The sequence below is a fragment of the Gopherus flavomarginatus genome, chromosome 17, assembly GCF_025201925.1.
Source record: "Gopherus flavomarginatus isolate rGopFla2 chromosome 17, rGopFla2.mat.asm, whole genome shotgun sequence".
Lineage (NCBI taxonomy): Eukaryota > Metazoa > Chordata > Testudines > Testudinidae > Gopherus > Gopherus flavomarginatus.
Genome location: NC_066633.1, coordinates 11,424,791 through 11,440,348, shown reverse-complemented (window position 1 = coordinate 11,440,348; position 15,558 = coordinate 11,424,791). Strand labels below are relative to the sequence as shown.

The following is a 15,558-nucleotide window of genomic DNA, read 5'->3' as shown; positions in this document are numbered from 1 at the left end:
GCTCTCTCATTGTAAATGCTGCCTGTTCCCTAGTGAAGACAAACCCTAAGGAGCAGCGTGTCGGCACGCTGCCCTGGGAGCAACTTAAGGAGGGAATTGAGACTTGGAGAGAGATGGTCTCTTCCCTACTCCCTCCTTGCTCCCAGAGGGTTGTAATCTGTCACTGGCCTGCCCTGCCATCCCAACCCAGTATTCAGTACCTAGTTGTTATGGAGACTGAAGCTATACGAAGAAAGACCCTTGGCTGTATTTGTAGGATAGACCCACCCTCTATGTGGTCTGAGTTGCTACTTGTGAGGAAAGGATCAGAGGGGTAGCCGTGTTAGTCTGGATCTGTAAAAAGCGACAAAGAGTCCTGTGGCACCTTATAGGCTAACAGACGTATTGGAGCATGAGCTTTCGTGAGTGGATACCTTATGCTCCAATATGTCTGTAAGTCTATAAGGTGCCATAGGACTCTTCATTGCTTTTGTGAGGAAAGAGCACACAAGAGGATGCCATGTTTGGAGGGAGTCCCTGCTGGGGTTAGTGGACACTCCTAGTTGGCTGTACTCTGGTGGAGAGAGCTCTATATAGACCCCTCACGTGGCCTTGTAGACCTGAGGAACGTGCCCTGATGAGTGAAGGAGAGAGCTGGGACAGGCCAGCTCAGGTGATGTCAGAGACTTGCTAGGACAGGGTGTCGTCATTGGTAATGCCGTTTCTCTGTTCTTTGCCACTGTGGCTTTTCCCTTTTGTTTCCAGGTGGATGGATTCTGAGGCTGACGCACATGCGAGCCCAAGATGGAGGCCTCTATTCCTGTGTAGCTAACAATGCGGCTGGGGAAGCTAGGAAGGATTTCAGTGTGGAGGTCCTAGGTAAGGACGAAGCACTGGGTCAGAAACACTGTAGATACCTGAGTTATTGCTCTGGGACCTGTCACGATTTCCTCTGTCCCCTTGGTTTTTAATGCTCTGCCTGCTACAAGGTTTGTAATGGAGATTCTCTGACATAGAGGAGAAGCTAAGTGCTACAGTCACATAGGCCCTTGGAATATGGCCCTTCACGTATGACAATCCCCAAATCCTTTGCTCTAGGTGGCTAGAAAGTGGTTTCTTGTCTCTCTTGGTGCGGTTGGACTCCTGGTGAGAGAATCATCCTGTCTTCCCCTCTCTCTCTTTGGCTTTCTAGTTCCTCCCAGCATCGAGAACGCGGGCGAGGAAGGCAGAGTTCAAGTGCCTGAGGGTCGGTCAGTCAGCTGGTCCTGCGTAGCCGCAGGTGAGTGTCGCAGGTCCTGGCTGGGAAAAGCAAGAGGTAGTTTTAACTGTAGTGCTTTGGGTGGGTAATCGAGATGTAAAGACGAGATATGTGGTCTAGTGGATAGGACTGGGACACAGGAGACCTGGCTTCTATTCCTACCTCTGCCACTGACTTGCTGCGTGACCTTGAGCAAGTTGCTTCCCCTCCCTGTGACCTTTTGTCCGATTACACTGTAAGCTCTTTCGGGGTGGGGGACTGTCTCTTATTATGTGTTTGCACAGCGCCTAGTGCAATGAGACCTCAATCTCAATCGCGGACTGTGGGTTCGACCATAATACAGATGATTAAAAAAAATACCACCTGACCTCTGCATGAAGTGAGTCAGTCACATTTACATTAATTACTCCTAACGGAAAAGTGCATGGCTTTCAAATGAGGTCACCAAAGGGACTTGGAATAAGAGTTGCCTGCGTTTTCAGGACGGCCTCCTCATACCCCTCCACCTCCTCCACACATTCCTCTCTTCTGTGCCTCTGCCTGTGAGGGACCCTTGGGCTTCGATTCGGGTATGTGCTGGCGCAACATCGGAGATCAGCTGAGGAGCTGCTGGTCCCTAGCCTGGATTCCTGGTGATCTGGAGCAGGATTTGGATTGCGGGCCTGGGGAGAACATTTGCTGCCGACCTTGTTCTAGCTGATGCTGCAGGACGACCTGTCTTTGCTAGCCATCAGAGCAGGGCAGGGAGCTAGATTTCCCTTCGGATTTCTTCCCTGGAGGATAGGTGATAAACTGGTGCTTTATCCCAGCCCCCTCTGTGCCCACATGGGACAATTTTTATTTCTCTGGATGAGGTGCAGTGATGACACCCCTGTGATGGCACACCCAAATGGAATAAATCATCATTTTGCTGCCCAGCATCTAAGTAAGGGGTAGGCTCTTTTTAAGCGACTTAGCCATCCACGTGCATTTGAGTCCTTTTTCCCTTTAGGGAAAATAACTTGCCTTTATCCTGGGCTCCCGTGTCCTGCAAAGCTGGCTGCATTGGCAATGCCTGGATAGAGCCACCATCCTGCTGCCACACTTTTTTCTTCTTTCTTCTGATAACAAACAGGGGAAGACACATGTTCATTAATGCTTCAGGGAGCTGATCCCTATTCCAGGGCAAGATATGGAATATGGCACTTGGGTACCATTTATCAGGATGAAACTTAGATACTGGGGTAAGGTAGAGATGGGAGCACCTGCCTCATCATAGTGAAACCTCTTGGCCATATGTAGGTCTGGAAGAGACCTCTTGGATCGGTCCAATCCCTTCTATTTGCGTCATACAATCCCATTCATACGCTTATCAAGACCCATCTTAAAACTAGGTCAGTTGTTTGTCCCCACTGCTCCTACTGGGAGGCTGTCCCAGAATTTCACTGCTCCAATGGTTGACAACCTCCCAGCCTGAATTTACACAGGGCCAGTTTATCTCCATTGCTCTTGCGGCTTATCCAGCACTCTCTGACAGCTGCTGAGGCTCTCTTCTTAAACCCTAGCGTGGCTGGAGGGAAAACATTTCAGAGCTGTGCTCCAGGTTCCAGGTCTGGTCTGGCTCACTCCAGCACAGCTGAGTGTACATGAGACAAACTTCAGCAAAGGCCGAGTCATGCTTTTTTTAAATCTCTTTTCCCTTTCACCATACAGGCAATCCCAAACCAGAGATCACTTGGTTAAAAGATGGCAGCCCTTTGCTAAGCAGAGACGCCTATTACATATCTCCAGACGGATCTGTCTTGCAGATAAACCAAACCACCGTTTCCAGCGCTGGCCGCTACTCCTGCGTGGCCTCCAATGCCGTGGCTGATAAAACCAAACACTATCTGCTTAGTGTTCTAGGTAAGTACGGAGCACCTACCTTTTAGCAAGAAGTTCCCAGCACCCTGCAGGGCCAGGGCTTTTGAGCAATTTGTTGAGCCAGAGGAATGGTCGTATCCCTGTTTCCGATGAAGACATGTTAGCAATGAGTGTTTAACCGTGGCCATTTGGTACGTTTTCCCTGGCCATTGTGATCTAGGACTTATTTCCCTTCCACTGGTGCTGGGTGGAGTAGAACTGGCCCCAGAGGTTTTTTTTTTTACATCAGTGCTTGAGGTTCTGTCTGCACCGGGTGTTTTAGTCCTCGCTTGGCCAGCTGTCAGCCGGAGGAGCTGAGCGCTGCACACTCTGATGGGCGGAGTGAAGTGGTGGAAAGTCTCAGCTGTGACGGAAATCGGATACATTTTCTCTCTCTCTCCATTCAATAATGATCTCTGTTTTCCCATAGTTAGTCCCACGTTTCCTGGGATGAGCCACGAGGGTGCCACGGACGATGTTACCGTAGTGATCGATAACCCAGTATCCCTGCCCTGTGAGGCCCTGGCCTACCCTTCCCCCACCATCACCTGGCTGAAGGACGAGTTTCCTTTCCAAGCTTCCACAAACGCCCGGTTGCTCCCTGGTAATGTATCAGTTTCAGTGAATGTGGTTGCTCGGAATCATTGTTGACTTCATGTAACTGCTTCCCGACTGGTCACACGGACTAGGGACTGGATATGGAGCCTTTCGCATCTGTGTCCGGTCCAGGGCGATCGTGTGACCAGGGTTCTCTGGCCTGGGTGGGGGATGAGGTCTTGGACCGTGTTCTTACTGAATGGGTGCTGACGTTCCCAAACCCATCATCTCAGCTGGTGCCTGCTGGAGCTGTGCCAGCGCAACACTAGTGATTTTATAGGCCTGGAGGCTGTGCTGCAGACATGACCTTTGCAGCTCAGACTCGAGGCATGTCAGCGGGGCCCTCTGAGGAAGGTGCTTTGCTGCTGCTCATGCTGTGTGTGGACAGGCAGCCGCAATTCCTGGGGAATAGCTGCTCTTTTCATAGCCTACGCTGTGTTGTGTTCTAGCCAGGGATTGCTAGTCGGGATGATTCACCTGCTTATTTCTTAACGGAGTGACTAAGGGCTGCAGTAGGCTCCATCATGGAGAGTTCTTTTCCCTGACCAGGTGGCCGGGGGCTTCAGATTCTGAATGCCCAGCAAGAGGATGCTGGCAGGTACACCTGCATCGTCACCAATGAGCTCGGGGAGGCTGTGAAGAGCTATGAAGTCAGGGTCCTTGGTATGTATGAAGCCCCTCTCAAAGAGCTTTGCCAAGGCCTCATGTTTCCATTATTACTATAATTACTATATTCCGTTGCCGACTACTGCTCGGACCTGTCTGTGACGGAGTGTGGGGGAGTCCGGCCCTGCACCCCTCTTCCTGGGACCCACAGTGACTCTCGGCCAGCCAGTAAAACAGAAGATTTATTGGACAACAGGAACACAGGTTACAGCAGAGCTTGCAGGCACAGTCAGGACCCCTCCACCGAGTCCTTCTGGGCTTTCAGGGTGCTTGGATCCTAGCTAGGATACCCTGAATTCCGCCCACACAGCCCCAAGCCCAAACTCAAACTGCTTCCCTCCTGCCACTCCCTTCCTTTGTCCCCTTCCCGGGCAAAGGTGTTGACCTTTCCCCTCCCTTACCTAGCTTAGGTTACAGGCCCTGGCATCGTCCATCCCCTAAAGTCCTCCCCTGCTCTTCCCCTCCCCACACAGACAGTCCCTACTGCATCACACTGTCCCACAGCGGCTTCTTTTCCTTCTGTCACATGCGTGTTCCATGTGCCGGATGGAGCCGCAGCTTTTATGATATGAACATTTTAGCCCAAGAAGGGATCCTGCCCTAGATGCCCTTTGCTAAAGCTCCCTGCGTGTCCTTCTCCTGCTGCTCTTGGGGGTATGTCCTACCTGAGCTGGATCAGCATTCCCTGTGCACTGAGAGGGGGCTATTTATGCCCAGTAGCAATGCCCACCCTTCCCTCCTGGTTGCTCCCTTTGTCTCCTGCTCCCACTCAGGGTATCATCCACCCCGTGTGCTGCAGCAGGCTCTATCTCAGCTTATGTTAAACCTCTGCCTTCCAATCCCTTCCGAAGAGCCCTCCCTCCTGGCAGCGGAGCAGTGGGTTTCTTTTGCACTGACTTGTATTTGCTTTGCCTTGTGCTCCTTGAGGCAGGGTTCTCCTTGGCACTCCTCGCTGGCTGGCTGTTGCTGCACGCCTACAGCACAGGTATGTGCCGGCCAGGCTGTCTGGAGTAGCTCACAAACATGGGTCCCAGCCTCAGGGCAGACTTTTGCAAGCCAAGGCACAAAGCCCAGACTGATTGTATGTTCTATAATTAGATTTCATCAACCAAGCATCAAATGTAAACTCCTCAGGCACTAAAACAGCCTAACCACGGAGTCACAGACAGTCCCTTGGGTACTTTGATCTATCTTGTCACCTAGGCAAGCTTCCCTTTGCGATAGATGATCCCTTAGAGTAAAAATCACAATATTCAGGTTACTCCCAGTCCCAAGGGCCCGTTGCTTACCCCAGGTGGAGTGCACCCTAGATCTCTCGCCAAAGACAATGCTTGTAGTCAATCCTATAATAAACTAACTAAAGGTTTATTAACTAGGAAAAAGACATTAGCTGTTTACAATGTTAAAGTAGATAAATATACACCCACAAATGAGTTAGTCTTGGAAGCTGCTGTTATGTGCAAATTCTATATGTCCTTTAGGGGTAACCCAAGCAAGAGATCCTCGGCTGTTTAGCTTATGCTTGGAAATCTTGCCCTCTCCCTGAAGTCCAAGCAGCACAGGGATGACAATTTCTTCTTGACAGGGAGTTTTATTCCCTTCTCCCCAGAGCTCGAGCTGATGGGATGAGTGTTTTGTCTCCTCTTCATCGGTGTGGGGGGACACTCAACAGTCTTTTACCCCCTGCTGTTTTACAATATCTTCTCTGGTGTCTATGGACCTTCTTTTGTTGGAGAGGAGATGACAGCTCTTCTGGTCACTAGAGTTTCACACTGGGGAATGTTTCTCTCCTGACTGGTTGGGGGGGTTACAGTTTTAAAGCAAACATTTCTATAGTCACAGAGCAAACACGTAAATATCACCTTCAAACACAGGGTACAGATGTTCTAAGTCAGATTAATACATGCAGCACCCTACAAGCATTTCATAAAGTCTGAACACATTCTCATAACTCTCATATCTGTTTGAACAGTACTAGCACACAGATGAGCCGACTGGTTTTCAGCTATGCATTTGTCAGTGCTCAGTGAGGCCTTGGTGTGAGCGGTCAGCTGGTGTCCCAGCATCACGGTGCCCATGTGGCTAGACCAAAGGGCAGGTGCGGAGGGAGATGGTTCTCTTGTCCTGATTGTATTCATGTGTCGTGGTTCCTAGTTCCTCCTTGGATTGCCAAAGATCATGCTTTGGGGGAATTTGCCGTGAAGGAGGTGAAAACCAAGGTGAACGGCACCCTGACGCTGGAGTGCGAGTCCTGGGCTGTGCCCAAGCCGACCATACAGTGGTACAAGGATGGGCAGGTGAGGTTGCTAAAGAAAAGGCAAGAAACTGCCAGTGTCGCTAGTGAAAACTCATAACCATTTCTAAAGAGACTGGAGCCTTCCAAAGGCACAGCCAAGGGGAGGAGACTGATGGACTTCAGTGGGCCAGGATCAATGGGACTGCAGTGGGGAAGGCTGGGGAGTTCCCCCATCATGACAGACTGTTTTCATCCTGGGCAGCTGTTCTCATTTGATCAGGTTTCTGGAGTCCAAAGGAGACGGTGGACTCGTGACAACCTGGTCAGCCCCTGTTAGAGCAGGGAGCTGCACAGCAGTTGGGCACAGTCAGTTGCCTAATGATGCCTAGAAATACAACCAAAACAGCCCCCCTTATTGGTCCCTGAGAGGGTGTGCTCTCTCTTCTGGGCTGCCGACAGCCATTTCTGCCATGAGGGCAGGCAGGGAAGGGTAATTCTTTACTCCGTGTTCATTCAGATTCAGGATCTCTACACTGATTCTCATGAAATAATGTGCTTATTTAAGGCAATGAAGCCCTCTGATGATTAATAGCCAGGTATCTATTGGTGAATGAAGAGCAGTTTCCAGCTGGCTGGGAGAGGAAGGCACCATTTGTAAAGCTTGGGGTCTGGATTTTGTATTTTCCTGTGGCTGTTTTCCAGGCTTCGATCCTGGCATTTAATCACCATGAGAAAGGTTTAACTCCGCCTTCTCCTCCTCCTCCCCCACATCCTTGTTCTGGGTGTCTCCTCGCCAGCTCTTGGAGAGCGACAGCCATCTCCAGGTTCTCAGCGCAGGGCAGCTTCTTCGGATCAGTCCCGCCCGTGTCTCGGATTCGGGGCGCTACACCTGCATCGCCACCAACCCAGTGGGCGAAGACGATAAGGACTTCAACGTGCATATTCAAGGCAAGTCTCTCTCCCGGAGCCGCTGGTCACACAGCTGCAAATGAGAGTCTGGGAGCAGAAGGCGTAAGGGGGCTGAGCCCCTGGAAGGCAGGAAGTGGAGTTCTAAGAGGGGGGCAGGGAATAGTCACTGTGGAAGTGGTGTTATTTCACCCACCATGCAGTGAGATCCCATGTTCAGGTGGAGCCCAAAGGGCCCAAGTAGCTTTCGTTTGGGGCCAGATTCTGACCTCAGCTGGGAGAGGCACAAAGGGAGCAGAAATGGGTTGGGAATCCCAGCAGATCTAGAACAGCAACAGGCAGCCCCTACCCCTTCCAAGAATGCAGCCACCCGCGTGTCCAGAGAGTGCTTTTCGGGGGACTGGGTGAGAATACTTCCCACAGCTAAGCTGTTTGGCTAATCCCTCCACCCTGGATCCGCTTGCCCCTGCTGGCTGCCTATGTGTCTGTTGGGTCTTTTCCCCAGTATGCATTGATTGCTGCTGCTTCCTCTCTTTCAGTGCCCCCCTTGTTCCAGAGGCAGGGAAATCCCAGCACAGCCTTCCAGATCCACTACCAGGAGGAAGACCAGGACGGAAAGATGACGGAGCACCGGGGGGTGACAGTCAATAGCCCGGCTTCCCTGTACTGTGACACGAATGCCATCCCGCCCCCGAAGCTCACCTGGTATAAGGATGGAGAGCCCCTCTCCACTGCGGAGGGGGTTTTAGTATTGCTAGGTAACAAGCTTGGCTTATCGATGCAAACTTCAGTGTGGTCAGACAATGCTGAAAGCTTCATTTAGCTACTTGACAGCTGCTAGGCATTCCAGATACAGAGCACCTGCCAGGTTCCTGGGCAGTCTAGGCCTGGCCAGCTACAGTATGCCAGATGTGCCCAGGTGATGCACATCTGCTGTGCTAACGCACATTCCAGGTTTGGGAGTGCACCACCCTGGCTGCCAGATGTTTCAGGTGTGCTCAGCTAAAGTACACCAATGTCTGCGTTGCCGGATCTTCCAGCATGCCCAGGTGATGTACGTCTGCTGTACTATGGGATGTGCTAGGTGCACTGGGGGGATGCCCCTCCTGTACTGCTGGATGTGCCAAATGGTGCACGCCTGCTGTGCTGCCAGATGTTCAGGAAGCCTCCTACGGCTCTGTTAGTGTTCCTGAAATGTATGACAGCAGCAACAGGAACGGTGCAAGGACAAGCATTGGAAATGTGACTGTCTCCCCAGTGGGAATCTCTCTGGCCGTCTGCCTGTCCTGTTTCCTAGCTCGTTGTGTTGCCCTTTTTAAGTGGCTGCCTCCTCCTCCCTCGTTACGACATCCTTCTGAGTGCTCCAGAGGGGCCGGATACACGAGTGTGCCCCTAGCAGGTTCTACTGCTCTTGGGCCCAGACCCATTAGCTTTGCCAGAGAGGATGTTGCGGGAGGGCATGGCCTATTCTGCTGCCAGAATGAGTCCGTAGGCAGCATTGAGAACATGTCTATCGATGGAGGTTCGCTGACCCCATCCTGCGCACAAAGCAGCTCACAGCTCTAGTTCTCTTGCTAGGAGAACAGTGGTTTCCTAGGAGCCATTGCTGTCCCCCCACCAACTCTCTGTTGCCTGGCAGGGGGACGTATCCTGCAGATCCCTGCGGTCAGAGCCAAGGATGCTGGGAGGTACACGTGCCAGGCAGCCAATGAGGCAGGAGAGGACTGGCTGCATTACGAACTGCTGGTGCTGTGTGAGTATCCAGGGGAAGACATCATGGGGCCAAGGGGATGTAAAAGTGACAGGTCGTTGCCTCTGGGTCCCGGCAGAAAGCCGGAACCACACAGGACCTTGAATGATCTTGAGGAGCTGCTTCCCTCCCCTAGGTCTTCTGCCCGCCCCGGCCCTGCAGCTGGGCTGAGTAGTCGAGGCGACTCCCTTCAGGAGCTGGCAAGCCCTTGCAGGTGACACCCGTAACATTGTATTTCTTTGGTGTGTTGCCGGCGAAATCTGGCCCCGTCCCCGAGCTCTTGATACTCAGGTTCTCTCTGAAGAGCATCAGTCTCGGTCATCGTCTGCTGAAGGGAGATGACCTGATGTGAGTGCCATGGGCTGGCTCAGAGATCGCTCCCAGGGACACCTGCCAAGGGCGGGAGAGGCTGGTGGGGAGCACATAATAAATAATGATTTGTATTGCTAGGGGCTGGACACACCTAGAACCGAGACATTCCCTGTGGGTGAGAGAAGCCTTGAGCTCTTGTCACACTTGCATATCCGAGACAGTGGTGCCTCTTCCTGGAGCAGGGTATTGGGAGCCAGGACTCTTGGGTTCATTTCCCAGCTCTGAAGCTACCTCAGAGTGGCACCGCGCTCTCCCTGACAACAGAGAGGGCAGGCGACTGAACTGCAGAAACTTAGGATAGCAGCAAGGAGCAAAGTGAGATAAGATCATGGGAAGTGGGAGGTGAGTGGGAGGTGGGAGAATGAAGGGGCATTGAAGGATGGAGACTGTTGAGACCCTGCCCTGGTGCTCCCTCCGCTCGAGAGGGAGGCCTGGGTCAGACTTCTCCCTAGCTAGGAGGGTTGAGAGATGAGCAGCCCATAACTGACCGGTTTTCTTCTGTCCCCAGCTGCCCCCGTTATCCAGGGGAATATGGAGGAGTTGGTGGAAGAGGTGACAGTGATTGCTAACAGCACAGCTCACATGAAGTGTGAAGTCACTGGGAACCCAGTGCCTGCAATTACCTGGCTCCACAATGACTTGCCCGTCACCACCAGCCCCCGGCACCAGCTCCTGGAGGACGGCAGGCTCCTGCGGGTGGGTGTTGTGTCCAGCAGGCTCTGCAGTGGGTGAAAAGTGGCAGAAAACACCCAGTGTTGGAGGTGTTAGTGCAGCTTCTTTGGCTGTTGCTCTGAATCCGCTGGTGAGTGCCTGTGACGACTCCTAGCCGTCTCAGCAGGGATCTTGCTTTCCCTTTGCAGGTGGCTTCAGTACAGGTGGCAGACACTGGCAGCTATGTGTGTGTGGCAGAGAATCGGGAGGGCTCTACAGAGAAGCGCTTTGCTCTCACAGTTCTGGGTGAGTAATTCAAGTGGACCCTTCTCCAGATTGTCCATTATCCAATCCAAGTGGTCCATTCTCCGATTCCTTCTTGGTCAGCCCCTTGAGTCCTCCAATAATTTATCTACCCAGGCACCCAGTAGCTCATCGCTCTCTTGATGAGTTTATCCCGAACCTTCTCTTTCTCCATCCATCCTATTTTTCTCCCTTATCTCCTTAGCAGGTGCTTAAAGCACCACACAGGGAGGCAGACTTAAGGATCCTGGAGGATGCCACGTGTCAGGCACAAGCAGTATTATGGGTTTTGAAAAGACTGAGCCTAGATCCTACAGCCTATGAAAATCTGAGCTAGGAGGACAGCTGTAGCTATAACCAGCAGATATATTTATCGAGGTACACAAACGGAGGCTCAAAGTCTGTTTGCAAAACATGTGGGTGCCATATTGCCCACTTACAATTGCACGCACAAACCGGGTAAATGCATATGCAAATGTCTGGGCAGGCCCCCAGGGCACTCGTTGAACATGTGGTGCTGCAACTGTGTGTTTTGCTGGTGTGATTTTTGCAGGCAGGCTTGGACCCTTCTGCTTTTTGAACTCTTGTTCCATATAGTTTCTGATGGTCTATGAGCCTTGGGGGCCAGGGGTTGTTCCTTTTCATAAGGTCTGTCTACATGGGGCGCGAGTGCGGCTTGTGTAGACCCACGTGAGTTGCCTTTGATCCAGCTAGCTCAGGTACCAGAGCAGTGAAGCTGCAGCAGCTCGTTCTTCGGCACAGACTAGCCTGCAAGTCATTACCTAGGGGTTCAGGTGCGTTTGTACAACAGGTGCTGAAGCGAACACGGCTGCAGCCCCAGTGCTAAAGCTAGCTCAGGTGTATCTACGCAAGCTGCAACACACACACACCCTCCGTGATTGCAGTGTAGCCCTACCCTTAGACTGCGTGTGTGCAGCCCCTAACACGCTGAGTCTGACCTGGGTGGAACCTCTAGGCGCTAGGGTAATAACAACGGCTTCCCTCCATTCAGAATGCAGTTCTGTGCTCGCTTTTCTCTCCGGGCCCTGCATCTTCCAAGTTGTGCCACTGTCCAAGCAGTTCTGGTAACCCAGGTCTGAGACTGAGGATAAAGTCAGCACGTAGCGTTTGTATTTCACACTGGCTCCCTCCTCCTTTGGCAGCTTTTTATTCTTACGTTTGTGACCCAATAGCCTGCTCTTTACACTGAGTGTAGTGTCCAGACAGGGCTCCCGTCTCTCTGGCCTTCCACACTCTGCTACCTCCAGGCTGCTGTTTAATATGTCCACGCTCCAATCCTTTCTCCTCTCTAGCTCTTTTTGCTGCCTGTTGCTGTATCTGCGGTGCTGGTTAGCACTCGGCATGGACAGCACCTGGATAAATGGGGGGAGATTTCTAATCAACACATTTTGATTTTGGGAGGAGCAGTTCCACCCAGGATAGCGGGAGCAAACCCCGAAAGCATCACTGCTGTCGTCGATAGCAGCCTCTCCCTGACATGCCATGTCCAATCACATCCTGCTGCCGAGATCACATGGTACAAGGATGGCCAAACCCTGCCGCTCAGCGAGGAGGTTGTCCTCATCCCAGGTGCGTATGGCTGTGCAGGTGAAAACCCAGACTGGTTAATAAGCCAGGGACTCTCCTGTCAGAGCTGGCTGGCTGCTTCCTGATGGGAGGTTACATTTCTTATAGGGCCAGTAACACACTTAATAAACTGATCCCGAATACAGAGAGTGTAAGGTTGGAATTTTCAAAGGAGTCTAAGGGGTTTAGGCACCAATCCCATAGGTTGTTTTGAGAATCCCAGCTTGGAGTTGCCAGAGTGGATGATCCCATCTGTGACACTCTCTGATGGATGAGGCTGGAAAAGTTCTCTCATCACTTCCTGTAATCAACATGGAAAAGTAACCCTGACCTGGCAGCTGACCTGCTGTTATGATGGACTGGAGGCTGTATCCTGCCACCTCTCTGTGCCTGGGTCTCCCACTGAGCTCAGTAGCAGCTCTGCTCGAGGCGGCCATGAGAGAGATTTGTATGACTATCCAGATGCAGCATGGGGAGCAGGCTGGTGGGTGGGTGTGGCCAGGTGCTAACTTGGAGCCATGTGGACAGAGCCGGGCAATGAGCCCCAGCCTGCTTGGCCTTTCCTTGTTCCAGGTTCTCAGATCCTACAGATCCCTCGAGTGCAGATTTCCACTGGGGGGAAGTACACGTGTGTGGCGCTGAATGCAGCCGGCAGAGATGAGAAGCTCTTTCTTCTCCGGGTTTATGGTGAGCAAAGGCCTTTGAGACTGGTCTGCCTTGTGCACTGTGGGCCAACATCTTCCCCCTCAGCCTTTCTGGTTCCATCAGATCAACAGGACTGAAGCTGCAATTGAGCAGCAGAGCACGCGATGCCACACATGAGCCTTCAGTTCCCCTCTGGCTCCTGTGGAGACCCATCTGTCTGTGCTTGACGCAGGCCAGCTCTGTTCTAGCAGTAGCCTCTGTTCTGGTGCAGCTACTGAACAGCACCTTCCCTATCCAACACCGGGTAAAATAGTAACTATTGTACCAGGGGCCAGCCTGGCCAGGCATTCACAAACTACTGTGATTGCACACAGCTACAGCTAGTAACTAGTTTGGAAACTTGGTGCCTTGGCAGCTGCCCCCAAGGCCAGGATCTCTAAAAGCAAGTGTGCTTTGGGAGTTATACCTATGCTTGAAAGGAGGCTGTATCCCTTTGGGCCAGATTTTCACAGGGCTTGCTTAGTTGCCCCTGGCAACATTTGTGCATGCAACGGCCTGCAAGGGGTTAAGTGCACGATTTGCACTTGCATGCATTTGTGCAGCTGCAGCCTGCCTCTGACCTCCTTTGGAAAGTTGTCCCTGTCCATGTGGTTCATGAATAGCCTCTGTGTGGTATGGGGGGACATGCACACATGGAAGTGTGTGTCCTAACTACGCCTGCGTGGGGAGGCTAGTTCCCTAGAGATCTTTGAATTTCTCTGTGGGCAGACTGTTCCCTCTGTAGGAAATATACTGACCCATCATCGAGCAATACTAGAGCCTCTTGTCTCCCTCTCTTTCTCTGGTAAAGTTCCCCCCTCCATCACGCAGCCCCCTGGAGGCCAGCCGGAGGTCGTGATGGTGCGTGCCGGAGAGACTGCTGTTTTGCAATGTGAGGCTGATGCTCTGCCGGAGCCTGTGGTCACCTGGTATAAGAACGGGCACCAGCTGGCACTAGGGAATGGTGCTCGGACCCTGCTGAGAGGGCAGAGGCTGGAGATTGACAATGCCCAGGTAAGGTTAGGTTGTACCTAGGGAAACCGTTCCACCTGCTCATCTGTCCGTGCCCTGCATGCGAGATTCTGACGATTCCCTCCTTCTCGCAGGTGTCGGATAAAGGGTTCTACAGCTGCAAAGTCACCAATGTGGCAGGAGAGGCAGAACAAACCTTCATGCTCACCGTCCAAGGTAAGAGAAGAGGGTTTAAACCGTGTGCCTCCATCCGTTCTCTCCAGATTCAGTCTGTCTCAGGAGACCTGGGACTGGGGTCGTGAGAGGGTGCAGGTCAGGGCTGAGGTTACTTGGCAGATCTGGAAGTGAGACCAGTAACAGCATCTGTCTACACCATCCCTGTCTCTGCTGCCCTGAATAGGGGAAGTTAATCTGCATCAAGCTTTTCAGTAGAGGAAAGGTCAGAAGTAAGGCTGGCCGTTGCCTGTTTAAACTGCTCTGGATGGAAAATTGGACCTTTGACTCAGTGAACATTTGTGTGAAAAGTGTCTGCTTTCTGTGGAGAATTTATACATATTTATGGGTCAAAAACCAGAATGCCCCAAAACTATTTGCATTCTGAAATGCTGCTGCAGTGCCTCGTGGGAGTTGTAGTTCTGGTGCCTCATGCTTCTCTTCTCTATGGTGTGGGCTCCCCAGCTAGACTTTGGGCTTCTCTATGCTGCACCGCAGTGCGGACAGTCGGGGTATGAATGCCAGAGTGCGCCACAATGTTTCATTCCAGCTGCCCTGTGTGGATTCACTGACACAAACGAAAAGGTACCTTGTTTGCATTAACGCAGTCCTCTCTGAAATGGGACTATGCTAATGCGAACTAGGTACCTTTTCATTTGCTCAGCAGCGTTCACACAGGACAGTTGGAACGTAACGTTTTGGTGCACTCTGCACTTCACACCCCTGTAGTCCACACTGTGGTGCATTGTGGACATAGCCTTCATCTCCCATGATGCACCACCTCCACTCACCAAGAGTGGAGACCACAGGGGACGTAATTCAACCAGAGAACCTGGCTTACAAGGCAGACGGGAAGCAGGAGGCAGCGCAGTGGCCATCCAGTTCTGATTTTGATTGTTCTCTGAAATGCAAAGTTTTTTCCGGAGGAGGAATACCCATTTTTGTTCTAGTTCGATGCTAGGTCAGTGCTGCAGGACTGTGACTATGGATGTGGTTAGTGCTGGGGAGAGGACTCGCAGGGGTAGATGGGCCCCTGGGCTCTGCAATCCAGATCTCGATTTTAAACTACACTTCTAAAACTTGAGGGCTCTCAGCTCTGGGGTTTTATCTTCAGAGGCCGGGCAGCTGGGAAATGCAGGTCAGGGTTCAGTGTGAGCACAGTCCCCAGGGTAACAGCCCCTCGCAGAGCCCAGTGGGGACTTGGGGCCAGTGTGCAGCTCCAGACACTCCTCTGTCACTGACAGCCACCGAAGATGGGAGTCACTTTTTATTTTAGCATTTTGTGCTGTGCCTGCAGGTACAGTCCCTGCAAGAGGAGTGCTGAGTAGGGAAGCAGCATGGGGCAGCACATAGGGGACCCGGGTTCTGTTCCTAGCTCTGCTGCCTTGAGCAGGCTGCTGCCTGACGGTGTGCCTCAGTTTCCTCACCTGTGCAATGGGGACAATGGCACTCCCCCTAGCTTTGGGAACTCCGGGTGAAAGTGCTGAGTGGTGTTTACTGTTT

At 52.2% G+C, this 15,558-nt stretch overlaps 1 protein-coding gene across 1 annotated transcript in view; it reads left to right on the top strand.

Annotated features, from left to right (window-relative positions):
- HMCN2 (hemicentin 2) overlaps positions 1 to 15,558 on the top strand; it is a 121,122-nt gene that overhangs the window by 76,110 nt on the left and 29,454 nt on the right. Inside the window, exons 48-62 of the mRNA XM_050926079.1 lie at positions 745 to 858; positions 1,172 to 1,258; positions 2,930 to 3,121; positions 3,549 to 3,722; positions 4,265 to 4,378; positions 6,536 to 6,678; positions 7,415 to 7,565; positions 8,063 to 8,281; positions 9,163 to 9,276; positions 10,154 to 10,341; positions 10,506 to 10,602; positions 12,028 to 12,189; positions 12,760 to 12,873; positions 13,682 to 13,884; positions 13,977 to 14,058. Coding sequence (XP_050782036.1) covers positions 745 to 858; positions 1,172 to 1,258; positions 2,930 to 3,121; positions 3,549 to 3,722; positions 4,265 to 4,378; positions 6,536 to 6,678; positions 7,415 to 7,565; positions 8,063 to 8,281; positions 9,163 to 9,276; positions 10,154 to 10,341; positions 10,506 to 10,602; positions 12,028 to 12,189; positions 12,760 to 12,873; positions 13,682 to 13,884; positions 13,977 to 14,058 — 2,154 coding nt within the window. The remainder of the gene's footprint in view (positions 1 to 744; positions 859 to 1,171; positions 1,259 to 2,929; positions 3,122 to 3,548; positions 3,723 to 4,264; positions 4,379 to 6,535; positions 6,679 to 7,414; positions 7,566 to 8,062; positions 8,282 to 9,162; positions 9,277 to 10,153; positions 10,342 to 10,505; positions 10,603 to 12,027; positions 12,190 to 12,759; positions 12,874 to 13,681; positions 13,885 to 13,976; positions 14,059 to 15,558) is intronic.